The sequence below is a fragment of the Entelurus aequoreus genome, linkage group LG01 (genome assembly GCF_033978785.1).
Source record: "Entelurus aequoreus isolate RoL-2023_Sb linkage group LG01, RoL_Eaeq_v1.1, whole genome shotgun sequence".
Taxonomy (NCBI): Eukaryota; Metazoa; Chordata; class Actinopteri; order Syngnathiformes; family Syngnathidae; genus Entelurus; species Entelurus aequoreus.
In genome coordinates this window covers 54187910-54205813 of record NC_084731.1, presented here as the reverse complement: position 1 = coordinate 54205813, position 17904 = coordinate 54187910, and the positions used below count along the sequence as shown (strand labels likewise).

The following is a 17904-nucleotide window of genomic DNA, read 5'->3' as shown; positions in this document are numbered from 1 at the left end:
TCCTTCTGCAAAAAAGAGCCATAAGGATCATTACTGGAAATGCACACAGGGAACCCACAAACCCAATGTTCAACAGTTAAACTTCCATCCATCCATTTTCTACAGCTTATATCTTTCGGGGACGCGGGGGGTGCAGGAACCTATCTCAGCTGCATTCGGGCGGTAGGCGGGGTACACCCTGGACAAGTTGCCAGCTCATCGCAGGACCAACACAGATAGACAGACAACATTCACACTCACATTCACACACTAGTGTTGCCAATCAACCTATCCCCAGGTGCATGTCATTGGAGGTGGGAGGAAGCCGGAGTACCCGGAGGGAATCCACACAGTCACGGGGAGAACATGCAAAGTCCACACAGAAAGATCCCGAGCCCAGGATTGAACTCCGGACCTTCGTATTGTGAGGCACATGCACTAACCCCTGTCCACCGTGTTGTTAAACTTATTAATATTTAATGAACTGGTAGAGCTCATGCAACAATTCTACCAAAGAAAATTCAAAACAGATTTGTAAAAAGAGGAAGTAAATATATATATATTTGATAAATCTACATTTAGAATAGTGATAATGGAAATAAGCATTTCAATCAGATGTGTTAGTTTATGGAACAAACTTGACAGTGGAATAAAACAATGTAATTTTCTTTCTTAACAAATCATGAGGATGAGTACAATTATTTCTTCATAATTGGTTTAATTGTTGAAAAATTATATGACTTTGTAGTTACCAACATTGAAAGTCAGTTACTGTATTTGTGAAATTAGGGGACAGATATTGGTTTCTTACTTTTTCCTGCCCATTATTTATTTTAATATTCTGCTGAATGTTCCAATTTATTTGTTTGGTTTTTGTGATTGAATTTAATAATTATACAGAGCAGTCCCAAGTTTATGTAACTTCAATTTTGAATTGGTCTACAGCAGGGGTCACCAACGCGGTGCCCGCGGGCACCAGGTCGCCCGTAAGGACCAGATGAGTCGCCTGCGGGCCTGTTCTAAAAAAAAAAAAAAAAAAAAAAAAAAAAAAAAAAAAAAAATTAAATCTACATAGAAAAAACACAAGATACACTTTCAATCAGTGCATCAACCCAAACAACCTCCCCCATGCACACTCATCCACACCCACTCACACAAAAGGGGTTATTTCTTTCTGCTACCAATATTCTGGTTCCCACAACATAGACAACACATCTGCAAGGGACACAGTCCCTGAAGCACACATGATTGTATAGGCTGCTGGTCCACTAACATTTTCATTAAATACTATTTTTTATGTAATTATTTTTATATTGTTTTACTTTCTTTTTTATCCAAGAAAATGTTTTTTTATTTATTTATCTTATTTTTTAAAAAAGGGCCTTATCTTCAACAGACCAGGTTGTCAATGAAATTAGATTTGTTTAAAGGGTTTTTTAAACCAGGCCCAGTCCAGATAATGTCCAAGTCGGACTCAGCAACACACACCTTCATTCATGTACACAGAAAAAAATTAGGGAACACAACAGATTGCATATAATTTATAAACAAAATTAAATTTTCAAAATAAGCATTTATGTACAGTCCAGATTATGTCCAGGTCACTCAAATTAGGGAACACAACAACAGATATCATATAATCTATAAACATAATTATACTTTCAAAATAAGCCTTTGAGGACTTCTCATCTTTTTTTAAAATGTTTTTTGGCATCATTATCGTTTTCAACCATGTAACTTTCTAAAGTTAGAAAATACTGAATAAATGTTTTAAAGAAAGTAATACTAAGTGAATATCTGTTTTTGGCCTTAAAAATAAACATTTTACCGAGTACTATAATTAAATTGACTAAATCATGATTGTCAATGAACTCTCCTAAAATAACAGAAACCACATTAAGCTTCATAAACAAACCAATCCTTAAACACATTTTTTCAACTTCCACCCAAAACAAAGACACAATATGACAATACCAAAACAAATGCAGGGTGGATTCAGGCTCCTGACAACAAAATCGGCAATCATCTGACTCTGTCATATTCCATAATTCTAACATTGTCCCTGTGGGTAAGAAGTTATACATAATTTAAATTTGAAAATAACGATTTTGCACATCGATAGTGGTTTTATAGATTAGTTTGAATATGGCATCCCATGGCAACGGGCAGTCAAAAAAGTCCTCCCATTTTCCATTTGTGTTGTATGAGGCAGCCTTCAAAGATTTCTTTATTAAATAAAAACTATATATTTTTCTATTTATTTTAGTTCCTTTTTGCCAACTAGAATTTCTTATTAGATGTTTACAAACTAATAATTTAGTAGTTCCATAATTAATTATTTGTTTCCATCTTTTCCCAATTACTCCAGTTAGTTGATAAAATGTAAAGCTTGAGCAAGCATCACCATACATAGCTCTAAATTCATCATACTTCATAATTTTACCATTCTCATTGATAATATCATTGACAAAAATGATTCCTCTTTCAAACATATTTTTCCAAAAGAAAGGCTTTCCATCTATTACAATATTAGAGTTCATCCATATTAACTGCTGCAAAATATCGTCTCTTTTTCCTGGCACATAAAATTGAAAACACCACTATGAGTGGATTGTTTCCTTTATGAACCCCGCCATGTTTCCCAGCAGACTCTCTGGGAGGGGATCACTTGTAAAAAAGGATACCATTTATTTTGATACAGTACATGTTTTTTGTCCAACAGGACATTTGTGTGCCACTCAATGTTTAAATACATCTTTGGAACAATTGATGCTTTTAAAGACAGACACATAGCTTCAAGGTTGAGAAGTTTCAGGCCCCCATATTCATACTCTGTGTACAAAACCTTTCTTTTAATCTTTTCTGGTTTGCCGTTCCAGACAAAATCGAAGACCCTCCGCTCATAAATCTTAAAAAAGTTTTGTGATGGAACTGGTAATGACAAAAACAAATAAATAAATTGAGGAATAATTAACGAGTTGGCAATAGACATTTTACCATACAAGGTTAGGGATTTCCCTTTCCATAATTGCATAATTTTGTCCAGCTTTCTTAGTCGATTATCATAATTTACTGAGCCTAGATCTTCCAGATTTTCTGGGACAACAACACCAAGTATGTTAACTGGTCCATCTGTCCACAAAACAGGCACTTTGCATTCCATTCGAAAGGACGTTCCCTTTAGATTTTCGATTCTTAACATTTTACATTTATCATAATTAAGCTTAAGGCCAGATTGCTGTGAAAATATGTCCAAAAGATTAAGAAGGTTCCGCAAACAATGAGGAAAAATCTTATCTTTGTGAATCAGCCTTTTCTAACATGAACTTCATCAAGAACAAACACAGAACACGCCTCACTGATGCACATCTGCAAGACTCACTCAGAGTTGCAGTGTCAAGTTACACACCAGAGTACAACACACTAGTTAACAGCATGCAATGCCAGGCTTCCCACTAACTGACAAAGAAACAGATAACAGATTTGGTGTCCAGTTCAAAGTGTGACATGATTTAAAAATTTGAGAGTTTACTTTTGTATTTTACATGAGTTATTATTTGTACAAACATGGTGCAAAGTAATTCATGATTTGTTAAAAAATGTTAGTGGCTAGCTAGTTAAAATGGGATATTGTGATTTCACAAGACTGTCTTAGAAGTGATCATTTGAAAATGTTCAATTTGAAAAATGTGCACTTAGAGAAAATATAAAAATAAAGTGTTGCATATTGATATTTATCTGTTTCTATATATATTTATTGTGAGAAATCATTAAGATGATCAGTGTTTCCACAAAGATAAATATCATTAATTATTAATAATAACAGAGTTAAAGGTAAATTGAGCAAATTGGCTACTTCTGGCAATTTATTTAAGTGTGTATCTAACTGGTAGCCCTTCGCATTAATCAGTACCCAAGAAGTAGCCCTTGGTTTCAAAAAGGTTGGTGACCCCTGGTCTACAGTATTAATTACTGATTTAATTCACTAGCTTGTTCACCTTGAATTTAAAATGATTTCACCCAACTACTTGGCCATTCCACACACCATCCTCACTCTTAGTTTCAACTTTTGGTTCTCCTTAAAACTGAGTTCCATTGCAATAAATGTTCCAAACAAGCAACTATTATATATTTTTAGCAACGAAATAACTATAAATTAATCTCTAAATTAATTGAAAACAAAGTGTAGCTGCAATGCACTTTGGGAATTAAGACTCACCAAATGGAAGTCAAGCTCGACCCGTACAGGCGGACGTCGGTATTGCAACTTGTAGTTTCTAACTTCTGTATTGCCAGTTTAGTTAGAAAAAATAACCCAGCATTTGGGTAAAAAATGTAATCCAGCATTTTTTAGTGAGAGATGTGCCTCTGTCTCAATTATTTTCCATCATGACCCCTGAATTGAACTACTATTGAGAACTTGATATATAATTTTTGCTTTTCATTCCTAGGCAGTACGATGGCACAAGGGTTAGTGCGTGTGCCGGGTTCAATCCTGGGCTCTGGATCTTTCTGTGTGGAGTTTGCATGTTCTCCCCTTGACTGCGTAGGTTCCCTCCGGGTACTCCGGCTTCCGCCCACTTTCAAAGACATGCACCTGGGGATAGGTTGATTGGCAACACTAAATTGCCCCTTGTGTGTGAATGTGGGTGTGAATGTTGTCTGTCTATCTGTGTTGGACCTGCGATGAGGTAGCGACTTGTCCAGGGTGAACCCCGCCTTCCGCCCGAAGCAGCTGAGATAGGCTCCAGCAACCCCCCGCGACCCCGAACAGGACAAAATGGATGGATGGATGGCTTTTCATTCCTGTCACAAACTTCTCCAGCTCTAAAATAATGCTATAATGTAACAGTAGAAGAGAAAGTCAAACACAAATACAAATAGACGCAGAAAACGTTGTAAGGGTAAAAGGAACCACATTTTGAAGTGTAACAATAGGTGATAAAATGGACTGGAAAAATTATACAAAAATATACAACATAAAGTGGCAAGAAAATTTCACTAATGAATGAAGCAAAATAGGTTGTGGACCAAAAATAACTTAATGTTAAATGCAGAGGACAAATTTCACCACACCTAGTGTGTGTGTGACAATCATTGGTACTTTAACTTAACTTAACTTAATATTCTTTACTGCTCGCTAGAGTTATTGTGCAGAAATATGGGGAGCCCTGCAGGCACAAGACATTAAAACAGCGTTGAGAACTTGTCGAATTTTGTCCTGACGTAGAGCAACTCAAACTTAACGTTGTAACAACATGCTTTTTGACGATGTTTAATCAATATTGGGTTCTGACGTTGTTTTGACCATTGAATTTTGGTCATTTCCCAACCAATATTCTTACAACACAAATACAACGTTGAAACATGCTTTTTGACTTTTATTCAATGTCAGGTTGTGACGTTGATTTGACCTTTGAAATTTGGTCATTTCCCAACCGATATTCTACAACACAATTACAATGTTGAAACAACATGCTTTCTGATGTTTATTCAATGTCAGGTTGTGATGTTGATTTGACCATTGACATTTGGTCATTTCCCAACCAACAGCGTGGATCCAACGTTTGTACATTGTCTCAATTTACAGATTCAACTATTTTGCAACGTTGTTTAGAAGTCAGTTTTAAAGGACGTGTGTTTAATCAAAGTTGTATCAATGTCTTGTGCCTGCTGGGAAGTAAGTACAAAAGTAAACTTCATTCCCTAACCATGTTACAAAAAAGGTCAGTTAGGATAAAACACAATGTTGGGTATAGACAACGTACAAACACTTAAATCGAAAATATTGAAATTCAATGATTTGGTGAATTTACAAGCTAGAATGATGTACAAAGCAAACTATAAACATGTACAACAATTCTTCTCAACAAAAGAGGACAAATATAACCTGAGTGAAAAATGTAACCTCTAGCATTTGTATGCTCGTACAACACTTAAAACCTTTAACATACAGGTATCTGAATGTGAGATTAAATTATGGAATGGATTCAAAGTACAAGGAAGAATAATGGTAAATTACTTGAATTTGATGAAAATAGGATATTATTCAACTCATAATCAATGACTTACCTACTTCGGAAGAAAACTGCATTGATTGTGCACAAACTGAGTGAACGTGTTAGTAATTGAAATGAAGTGGAAAAGGGGGAGGATTAAATAAGCGGGGCTTCTTCCTACTCCTTTTTGGACATGTAAAGAAAATGTAAAAATGTGATGGATGATTTTGAATCTGTATATAGGTTCAAATAAACCAACCTGAACCTCCATGACCTCTGCACACACGTGTTCCTGTGTACTTACTACTTTTACTAGGTAGAATAGGCAGTCGGTTGATTAAATTGAGCACTGCTGCCACCCAGCTGCAGGCCTGTGTATCGTTCTAACAGTAATACTAGTGTAGACACAAACAATGAAAATCTCCCCTGAAACCTGATCGCGACTCAATATTTGAGAAACTCTGCTGTAGGGAAGTGCCAGAGGACTTCAGAGGAGATGCAAGAGCCTGAAAAAAACAATTGATGGATTTTCCATTTAAATGCCACACAGACGAGGTATGAGAGTGGAGAGATGTATTACTATTTCTTAAAGACAATTCTGGATATGGAAGCTAAACAAATTGCAGTCACAGTAAAAGTTTTTAAATGCCACAATATTGCATAGACCCGGCTCTAACTGTGGTACAAAGACTACATCTAGTGGTAAAGTAGGAACACAACAGGTAAAACATTCTGTATAAAAAATATCATTATTAGTGTTGTGCAATATACATCAGGGGTGTCAAACTCATTTTTATTGGGGGCCAGGTCGCAATGTGTATTTTTTTACAGATTGATGGATAACTTGCTATAAAATTGTAAGTCAAGATGACAAGCCGATAGTTATAGTAATATGATAATAAAAAAAAAAATGCTTGGTTCATCAGATAATATCAAAGAATGGAATACATCTGCCATTGCATGAGCAGCATGTTTCTGTCAAAATTGAGAGGACAAATACATTAAGCAAGAAATTTTTTTCTTTTTAATTTACAGCCTTTCGCAGGCCACGTAAAATGGTGTGGCGTGCCACAATAAAATTAAGTGGCGGACCACGTACAATTATGTGTTGGGCCACATAAAAATTAAGGGAAGGGCCACAATTAAAATGATGCGGCAGTCCACATTAGAATTATGGGATGGGCCACAATAAAATGAAGTCGCGGCCCACAGTAAAATTATGCGACGGACCACATAAAATTATGTGATGGGTCACTTTAAAATTAAGGAAAGGGCCATGATAAATTGAAGTGGCGGTCCAAGATAAAATTTTGTGGCGGGCCACATTAAAGCTATGGGACGGGCCACTATAAAATGAACTGTCAGTGTCACAATAAAATAAGGCGGACCATATCAAATTCTGTGGCGGGCCACGATAAAATGATTGGGCTGTAAAAAATGTTGTGGCGAGCCACATTAAAATTGAGCGAAGGGCCACGATAGAAATTAACTAACGGTCCTCGAAAAACTTATGTGGCGGTATACGATAAAATTATGAATCTGGCCACATTACAATGAAGGGAAGGGCCACTATAAAATAAAGTGGCGGTCCACAATAAAATTATGTGGCGGTCTACATTGTGGCCCCATTAAAATTATATGACACATTTTTTTAATGCTATCGTTATATCGTGTTGCTGACACATTTTAGCCGGGTCCCACAAATTTGACAGCGACAAGCAAACGAAAGCATCCTCAATGCAATGTAGCATTCTTGCTAGCGGCTAATGCCCCGCCAGAGTGCAAAGCCACATCTAAGTCAGCAAAAAGTAATGTTTTTACAATTACCATCCCGTAGGACGAAAAATAGCTAAACATGCTACGCCACACAACGTAAGTGGGCGGATATGATAACTGTTACGCTAAAGCTCTTGAATGTAAACATATGTGGGCGGATTGAAACAAACATCAACAGTAACGATACCAAGTCAATTATCAGTATATGGTCGATACCACACTGCCTGGATCAATATTTTTTATTATAAAAAATCTTTTGTCTTTTTTGTTATTGTTCACAAACTCAGGAAATTATTCCCTGGACACAGGAGGTCTTAACGGGGAAAAAAACAAATGATTTAAATCAGAGCAACTTGTAGGAATTTATTTATTTGATTAATAGTACCACCGTCATGCTGTGCTTTTGTCAGAATGTAATTGTGGTAAAAATGTAAACATTCAATAATTTTGTGAAGTATCAGTACTAGCTTTGTTATGACCATTACTAACCCTGTAAATACCTGCTATTGGATGGATAGCCACTTTTGTAGTATATCCCAACATCAGAAGAATAAGTGCTGATTGTATTTAAACAGAAGTGTGGATAGAACCATGTTACAACAAAAAGTAAGCGGCTAATAAAAGTTAATAAGCATCCATCCATCCATCCATCCATTTCTACCGCTTGTCCCTTTCGGGGTTGCGGGGGGTGGCTGGAGCCTCTCTCAGCTGCATTCGGGCGGAAGGCGGGGTACACCCTGGACAAGTCGCCATCTCATCACAGGGCCAACACAAATAGACAGACAACATTCACACTCACATTCACACACTAGGGCAAGTAGATTAAAAATAGTTTTGAGAAAACAATACAGCAGGAAACGACGCGATATGTTGCCACATATGTCAGCAGCCAAATGTGGATTCTTTATAAGCCACTTTGACATAAATGAGTCATACAAGATAAACACAACATTGGTGAAATACAGTTACTCATCCCTGGGGTACATAAAGTTGGACGAAAAAAACGTTCCAATTTGTTTTTATACATTTTTAAAAATTCAGAGACTATTTTCAAATGATTAACATACAAAGTTATTCAAATTGAAGTGCCTGGTGTCACTCTCACTGTAATAATGTAGCAGGATTTCACAGCAATTAAAGGCCTGCTGAAATGAATTTTTTTTATTCAAACGGGGATAGCAGATCCATTCTATGTGTCATACTTGATCATTTTGCGATATTGCCATATTTTTGCTGAAAGGATTTAGTAGAGAACATCGACGATAAAGTTCGCAACTTTTGGTCGCTGATTAAAAAAGCCTAGCCTGTACCGGAAGTAGCGTGACGTCGCAGGTTGAAAGGCTCCTCACATTTCCCCATTGTTTACACCAGCAGCGAGAGCGATTCGGACCGAGAAAGCGACGATTACCCGATTAATTTGAGCGAGGATGAAAGGTTCGTGGATGAGGAACGTAAGAGTGAAGGATTAGAGTGCAGTGCAGGACGTATCTTTTTTCGCTCTGACCGTAACTTAGGTACAAGGGCTCATTGGATTCCACACTTTCTCCTTTTTCTATTGTGGATCACGGATTTGTATTTTAAACCACCTCGGATACTATATCCTCTTAAAAATGAGAGTGGAGAACGCAAAATGGACATTCACAGTGACTTTTATCTCCACGACAATACATCGGCGAAGCACTTTAGCTACGGAGCTAACGTGATAGCATCGGGCTTAAAGGCCTACTGAAACCCACTACTACCGACCACGCAGTCTGATAGTTTATATATCAATGATGAAATCTTAACATTGTAACACATGCCAATACGGCCGGGTTAACGTATAAAGTGCAATTTTAAATTTCCCGCTAAACTTCCGGTTAAAAACGTCTTTGGATGATGACGTATGCGCGTGACGTAACCAGTGAAACAGAAGTATCGGTACCCCATTGTATCCAATATAAAATAGCTCTGTTTTCATCTCATAATTCCACAGTATTCTGGACATCTGTGTTGGTGAATCTTTTGCAATTTGTTTAATGAACAATGAAGACTGCAAAAAGGAAAGTTGTAGGTGGGATCGGTGTATTAGCGGCGGACTACAGCAACACAACCAGGAAGACTTTGACTCGGATAGCAGACACGCTAGCCGACGCTAGCCACCGACCGCACGGATGATCGTGATGAAGTCCTTCGTCCTTCCGTCGATCGCTGGAACGCAGGTGAGCACGGGTGTTGATGAGCAGATGAGGGCTGGCTGGCGTAGGTGGAGCGCTAATGTTTTTATCATAGCTCTGTGAGGTCCCGTTACTAAGTTAGCTTCAATGGCGTCGTTAGCAACAGCATTTTTAAGCTTCGCCAAGCTGGAAAGCATTAACTGTGTATTTACATGTTCATGGTTTAATAGTATTGTTGATTTTCTGTCTATCCTTCCAGTCAGGGGTTTATGTATTTTGTTTCTATCTGCATTTGAGCCAGATGCTATCACGTTAGCTCCCTAGCTAAGTTAGCTTCAATGGCGTCGTTAGCAACATCATTGTTAACCTTCGCCAGGCTGGAAAGTATTAACCGTGTATTTACATGTCCATGGTTTAATAGTATTGTTGATCTTCTGTCTATCCTTCCAGTCAGGGATTTATTTATTTAGTTTCTATATGCAGTTAAGCACGATGCTATCATGTTAGCTCCGTAGCTAAAGTGTTTTGTCGATGTATTGTCGTGGAGATAAAAGTCACTGTGAATGTCCATTTCGCGTTCTCGACTCTCATTTTCAAGAGGATATAGTATCCGAGGTGGTTTAAAATACAAATCCGTGATCCACAATAGAAAAAGGAGAGTGTGGAATCCAATGAGCCAGCTTGTACCTAAGTTACGGTCAGAGCGAAAAAAGATATGTCTTGCACTGCATTCTAGTCCGTCACTCTAACGTTCCTCATCCACGAATCTTTTATCCTCGCTCAAATTAATGGGGTAATCGTCGCTTTCTCGGTCCGAATCGCTCTAGCTGCATTGAAAACAATAGGAAAATATGAGGAGGCGATCAACTGACTACGTCACGCTACTTCCGGTAGGGGCAAGGCTATTTTTTATCGGAGACCAAAAGTTGCGAACTTTATCGTCGTCGTTCTATACTAAATCCTTTCAGCAAAAATATGGCAATATCTCGAAATGATCAAGTATGACACATAGAATGGATCTGCTATCCCCGTTTAAATAAATAAAAAATCATTTCAGTAGGCCTTTAACTGCAGATAGAAACAAAAGAAATAAACCCCTGACTGGAAGGATAGACAGAAAATCAACAATACTATTAAATCATGGACCTGTAACTACACGGTTAATGCTTTCCAGCCTGGCGAAGCTTAACAATGCTGTTGCTAACGACGCCATTGAAGCTAACTTAGCATCAGGACCTCACAGAGCTATGCTAAAAACATTAGCTATCCACCTACGCCAGCCAGCCCTCATCTGCTCATCAACACCCGTGCTCACCTGCGTTCCAGTGATCGACGGAGCGACGAAGGACTTCACCCGATCATCGATGCGGTCGGCGGCTAGCGTCGGATAGCGCGTCTGCTATCCAAGTCAAAGTCTTCCTGGTTGTGTTGCTGCAGCCAGCCGCTAATACACCGATCCCACCTACAGCTTTCTTCTTTGCAGTCTTCATTGTTCATTAAACAAATTGCAAAAGATTCACCAACACAGATGTCCAGAATACTGTGGAATTTTGCGATGAAAACAGAGCTTTTTGTATTGGATACAATGGTGTCCGAATACTTCCGTTTCAACGATTGACATCACGCGCATACGTCATCATACATAGACGTTTTCAACCGGAAGTTTCGCGGGAAATTTAAAATTGCACTTTATAAATTAACCCGGCCGTATTGGCATGTGTTGCAATGTTAAGATTTCATCATTGATATATAAACTATCAGGCTGCGTGGTCGGTAATAGTGGGTTTCAGTAGGCCTTTAACAGTATTTATTTCACAGTTAAATAACTGTTACATTACAACAAATAACTGTAAAAATTATGAAACCCTTATATTCCACAGAGATTGCAATTGTGAAATTACAGCATTTAGTTGGCATTTTATTAAAACTAACTATACAATTACAATTGTTAAGGTACTGCATTTACTTGTAGCTTTATTATAACTAACTGTAAAATTACAGTTCTGCAAATACAGTATATTGCTGTAAAGCTATTCCTGTCAAAGTAGTGCAATTATTAGCTGGTAATTAGCTGTGAATTTACTATGGATATGTTTACAGTGGATGCTACGTACTTGTGGAATATCCTGGTCAATTCTAAATCAAAACATCTAATGGTCCCAGGATGTCGTTGTGGAAGCCCTTTGAGGCACTTGATATTAAGGGCTATATAATTAAATTTTGATTGATTGATTGATGAGGACATAACTAATCATACAAATATAAATATAATGATAAATTATAGCAAAAGTAAACACTTTTTTACTATGAATAATAACTAAATAAATTGGCACAAATGGTACCTAATGGTATTTAAATCTTGCATATGTGAATGACTACACCATTTAGAACAGTTTTACACATTCCTTTACCTTTTGAATATCAGGCAATAGCCTGGCAACAAAGAACATTTCATAATAAAAAGCATAGCAAATAACATTACAATTGTCAAGTATTTATGTGAAACTTACATTATTAGCACAAGCTGAGTAAACACATAGTTGGCAAAGAAGGTACAAGGCTTTGTGGCAAAGTGCATCCTTAACAAAATAAAGGAAAAAGCACATTTAAGTGAAACTTTGAATCAAAACAGCACATTTCTAAAATTATGACTACACGAATTGAACAAAGGGCCTACAACGGTGCGACAACAATTACTTTGTTCAATCAACTGAGGATATGCAATTTGTCAGGTTTTACCTTATTGATGAGTCAAATGTAATCTTCCCAAGTCTTATTATGGATCCCAACAAGAGAAAAGGGAAACACTCAGGTTACTGATTAAATCAGGGGTGCCCAAACTTTTTTTCACTGGGGGGCCGCATTGGGCTAAAAAATTTGGCTGGGGGCCGAAAGCATGCAAAATAACGATATTTATATACATTAATTATTGTTATAATTGGATGTTGAGAGTGTGTGAAAGTTGAACTCCAACCTTGTTTACTTCCGTTTTCCATCTTTTTAAAGCTTTGTAATTAATCAGAAATATCAAGCAGAATAAATAATGTGGCCCCACGAGCGTTAACGGTGCAACATTGATGTTCAAGTAGGTTTCGTCCTTCATAGATCACGATTTTAAATGCCTTCCATTTCCTGTCGGACATTTTCCTGCAAGAAATAAAAGCAGAAAACATGGATCTTTCAGAAAGAAGCTTTAAATGAAAAACTCAGCTTAAATTTAGATCAAGTGTAACAGCTGTTTTTCCCCAGGAAAGAGAAGTTTTATTACAACTAAGCAACATTTCTTCATTCAAAAAGCAAAGGTACTGTATTGCAAGGCTGCACGATTAATTGACATCCAGGTTTTAATTAGTGAGATAAATAACCACAAGAGGCTGTTTTTTTTTTCTCCGCCAGTCCGAATTGTTGAGTCTCTCGCTTTAAACAGAAAGAGGTTTTACTCTGTGAAACATTCTCAGCACCTGAGCCTGTTTATTTAAGAGTAGAATCAACTGAACGCAGTGAGCACACTTTTAAGGCATTCACAGTCTTTGTACACTCAATTATATAATGTATGTTTCCTTAAGATCATATTATGCATAACCCATTGCAACTAGAAATGAGAAAAACAGTTAGCTACCTTGTTGCAGTGACTTAGCTCTAGACATTGCAGCATTAAATTTCAGTTTCCAATTTGTCAATTTTCTGGCTACTCTTCAATAAAATGTGTCTGCCTTTCATGGCGTCTCACGATCATAAAAATATTATAAATCGGAAAAAAAACACATTAATGGGTCGCGCAACATTCATGCAATTTCCTACACTTGTAGCGGTGAAACGGGCCAGTGAGTGTTTTAATGGAAAAAGAGCAAGTCTACGAGAAGTTTGGGGTGTCACTATGGTTGCTACTTTTTATTTGACACAGCGCTGGATGCATAATCGATAATCACTCAACTTAATACAAAAAAAAGCAAGGCATATAATTTCCCAGACGGAGTCACATAATTGGCCGATAAAACGGAATCCCAGAGTAAACGCAGATGTTCAGGGAAATTGACATAAATGTAAGTGCAATGTTGTCATTGTGAGGAGAAGGAACATTAGTTTAGAAAAACAATGTGTCCGGTAGCGCTCATTCATCCCCAAAACACTCAACCGCCAAATCTGTCGTAACGGCCACTTGAAACAGCGACCAAACTACCAAGCTAGCAAGAACAATCCCACAACACATCTCAGCTGCTTGTGTTGTACATCATCGATGTAAGATAAATGTACAAACAGCAGTCGCAACTTGAGAAGCGCTCTCTCTCTCTCTCTTTTTTTTTTAATGGCTTCAAGTCGTCTCAAGACGTCAAGCTCAGAACTAGCACACTTCCCCCCCTTCACAATAACGGCGCTGTGCGCCACATCTGGTGTGACTGCGCTAACAAAATAAGGTTTTCAAAAAAGTATCTTACACAAACATAATATACTTAAATCACCTATTGTTACATTTTCACAACTTTTAAGCTCTGACCTTAAATACTGGTCCAAATTGTCCAAAGATGTATTGCAACAATAAAAGTGAGGATTTTTGCATTCAATTACAAACATTTTATTCAATGTTATTTGACACAAGAAGCCCACACTCTCTATGGTGGTAAAATAAGTGTAAAAGATAAAAAACTGAAAAAGATGAATGGTTTTTAAAATTTTGCTATTGTTATTTTAATTCATGTTACTGTGATTATTTTACATGTTTTTTTCATTATTAATTGATATCTGTTGTTCTTTTAAATTACATTTAAAGTTCAGTTTGGGTGATGCAACAAATAATCGTGTTATTAATCGTGATTTCAATACCAACAAAAATAATTACAATATTTATTTTTGCCATAATGGTCCAGCCGTATGTTTTATCTGATATATACGCATGAGTTCCTTAACATACAAATAGTATTTGATTGAAACTAATCAAATACTAGTTTAACTAGTCACTTAATGACATCAAAACTAGGATTCTAAAATTTGCTACCAATAACTCGACTTTCCAAAGATGATAAGATGATAAATAAGTGCACTCACCCAGCCACCTCGCTCTGATATCCATGGGTTTAAACGGCTGTTGAAGAAGGCAGTCACAGCTCTCTGGACTTGGTTTTTCTGCTCGGGGAATGATTTCTTCACAAAAAGTCCAAAGGCAACACATACTTTGATCATCTGCATCTCCGGGGCAACTGCTTCGTTTTGGACTTGAGTCTGCAACAAGGTGTCCACGCCACGGCTAAATGCTACCTCCATGGCCTGGGAAGGATTCAAATTAGAACTCTTTAGAAAAGACACAAAAACACATCTTTACACGTTGACAGCAATGGCAATGGTCACTGTATGTAACCTATATTAGCATTACTATTAGGGATCTAACGATAAACGGCATAATGATAAAACCGCGGGTAAATTTCCGACAGTTAGTAATATCTTTTACATTTTTGAAAAAACTTTATTAAGGCATTTTCATTACCTGGAAACTCTGGCGCCTCTGAAGATGGCCCAAGCGCTGTTTGCAACGTTTTGCTTGAGGAAGCGGAAAGCAACACAGACCTTGCTCTGGAGTTTTGCCCTACTAGTAAACGTTCAAAATCTGAAGTCTGGACGTATTTTGGATTGGTAAAGGATACTGAAGGTGCACTAATTGAGGATAGTCAACCCATCTGCAGGAAATACAGGTAAAAAAAAGTCCCCGCGAAGGGGGCAACACTTCAAACATGATGAGCCATCTCCAGGAACACCACCCACTACTAGTATACACGAGTGCAAGGTAAGTCACCTTGGGGCTTAATGCATGATGGAAAGTGTTTAAAAATGATTACACATAATTACTGTATTTTCCAGATTATATATGCCGCTACTTTTTTTCTACGCTTTGAACCCTGCGGTTTATTAAACAGTGCAGCTAATTTATGAAATGTTCTTCCCTAACGGCACATAATGTTTTGTATTCAAAAAATAGTATCCCTAGACACTTAAATGGTGTGTTATTGTTTGTGCTACGGAGCCATCTTTTGGACAAGTTGGCTCACTGCAGGTGGAAAATGTACTATTTCGTGCCTTGAACCGGAAGTTTAACCCTCCATAGCATTCCTGCTTAAAACGATTATTTATTCATCACTGCAAGCAATGTTCCCTCAAAGTTTTCATGTGTGTGAGCAAACGCAAAAACTCCCTGAGCATTCAGTGGAGCCCATGTGAGCAACATCAGACGTGCTGTGGCTACACCAGCAGCACACCTGTCCCAAACCTGACTAAATAACAAGTTCAATCTCCATCCATCCATCCATTTTCTACCGCTTGTCTCTTTCGGGGCCGCTCAGCTGCATTCGGGCGGAAGGCGGGGTACACCCTGGACAAGTCCCCACCTCATCGCAGGGCCAACACAGATAGAAAGACAACATTCTCTTATTATAATCAAATGACAGCAGTCATTTCCATGAGATTATTTTCTAATATAAGTGTTTAGGCCCACTTATAATGACAATAACAAAAAAAGTTTTTCATGAACTGTGTACTTGTATTGTTTGTCTGGGTGGAGGTCCTGCTTTGGAAATAATTTGTACCCCTTTCAGACATTGCATTTAGTTCCCATTAAAACATTCACATGTTGCACAATGAGATGTAAGCAGGGGATCATGTGTACATTCCTGCAACTTCCTGTTTGTAAAAAATATCTTTTTATTAGTATTTATTTAATATACTAACAGCATTTCATGATTAATATTTATAATATAAGATTCCTAATAAATGACACTAGAATAAGCACACATTTGATTGGTAAATCATAGTGTAACGACCTGAAATGACACTTTATGTGTGGTGTTGGAGTTGTCCGACTTTTTGTGTGTCTGTAAACGCATCACTGGCTAAGTGCCATATGTGCATGTGTTGGCGCAAGTGAGAAAGAGCGAGCGGCTGCTGTTGATATAACAAAGTTGCTTTTGGTCTGGTTTGTACTGCAGAAAATGACCACTTTTGCTAGATATTTTTTTTACTAATGTTTTGGTGATGTGTTTACGGCCGACAATAAAGAGTTTTGCTCAATAAAGTGATCGATGGAATTCATGTCCTCAAAGTGTCTCGACAGACGTTACAATATTTGAACAATGATGACGAAAACTGTTTTCTCTGTCGTGTCCATGCGTCGAAAATTGTTATGCGCTTATTTTTTTATTTGATTTTGTGCGTGGCATAGATTTGCCGTGCGCAGAGGACGCTTGAGCAGTGCACAATTGCACAGGCACGCACCTTAGAGGGAACGTTGGCTGCAAGCAATGTTTGTAAGTTTTAAAATATATCTAAAACAATTTTTACTTATTAAACTGTCCCATGTGTGATGTCTGTAGGAGTGTTTTCATACATATTTGTACGTGCTATTGTAATGTAATTAGCAAATATGTTAAAACGTTTACAAGTGTATGTGTTAGTATTATTAACTTCAAATGTCGTTTTTATTGGTATTGTTTCAGTTTTGTAAATTCACCAAAACGTCACCGTGGAGTTATTGAGTCGGTTTCGCTGATTGGAGAGATATATATCTCGATATTTTTTCCGTAAAGTAAAAACAAAACACAAAACAGTCCTAGTTACCTGAGATACTAAGTATGTCATTATTATGACTTAGTAAGTCAATATTTTGACTTAGTAACTTACTAAGTCAAAATAATGACTTTAAGTCAAAATAATGACAAAATAATGACTTACTAAGTCAAATTAATGTCTTACTGTAATTAAGCGTTTGAAAAAAAAAAAGAGTTAAAAGTGGGGCCACATGCTGACATATGCTCAACTCATCATGCTTAACTTATTACAGCATTTGGGAAGCCTGTAGTTGATTTTTATTATGTAAATGTTATATTAGTGATGTAACTAGTAGTTGACTTGTAGAAGGCTGGGAGGCGTTTAATATAATTTGGGGAGAGTCCGCTGCCTTATGCTTACCTGCTAAACACCTATCTGCTCACCCCACCGTCTGTCCTCTCTGC

The 17904-nt window shown here is 37.4% G+C and overlaps 1 protein-coding gene across 4 annotated transcripts in view; it reads right to left on the bottom strand.

Annotated features, from left to right (window-relative positions):
- Positions 1 to 247: 247 nt before the first annotated feature.
- LOC133654342 (uncharacterized) overlaps positions 248 to 17904 on the bottom strand; it is a 34351-nt gene continuing 16694 nt past the window's right edge. For 2 of the 4 annotated variants that reach the window (XM_062054674.1, XM_062054680.1), the window contains exons 4-5: positions 14954 to 15172; positions 248 to 998 (exon numbers count right to left, since the gene is read on the bottom strand). In XM_062054674.1, the coding sequence (XP_061910658.1) occupies positions 903 to 998; positions 14954 to 15172 (315 nt within the window). In that variant the 3' untranslated portion in view covers positions 248 to 902. Of the gene's footprint in view, positions 999 to 12299; positions 13058 to 14953; positions 15173 to 17904 lie in introns of those variants that run through there. The other 2 variants (XM_062054660.1, XM_062054667.1) reach the window with 2 other exon arrangements.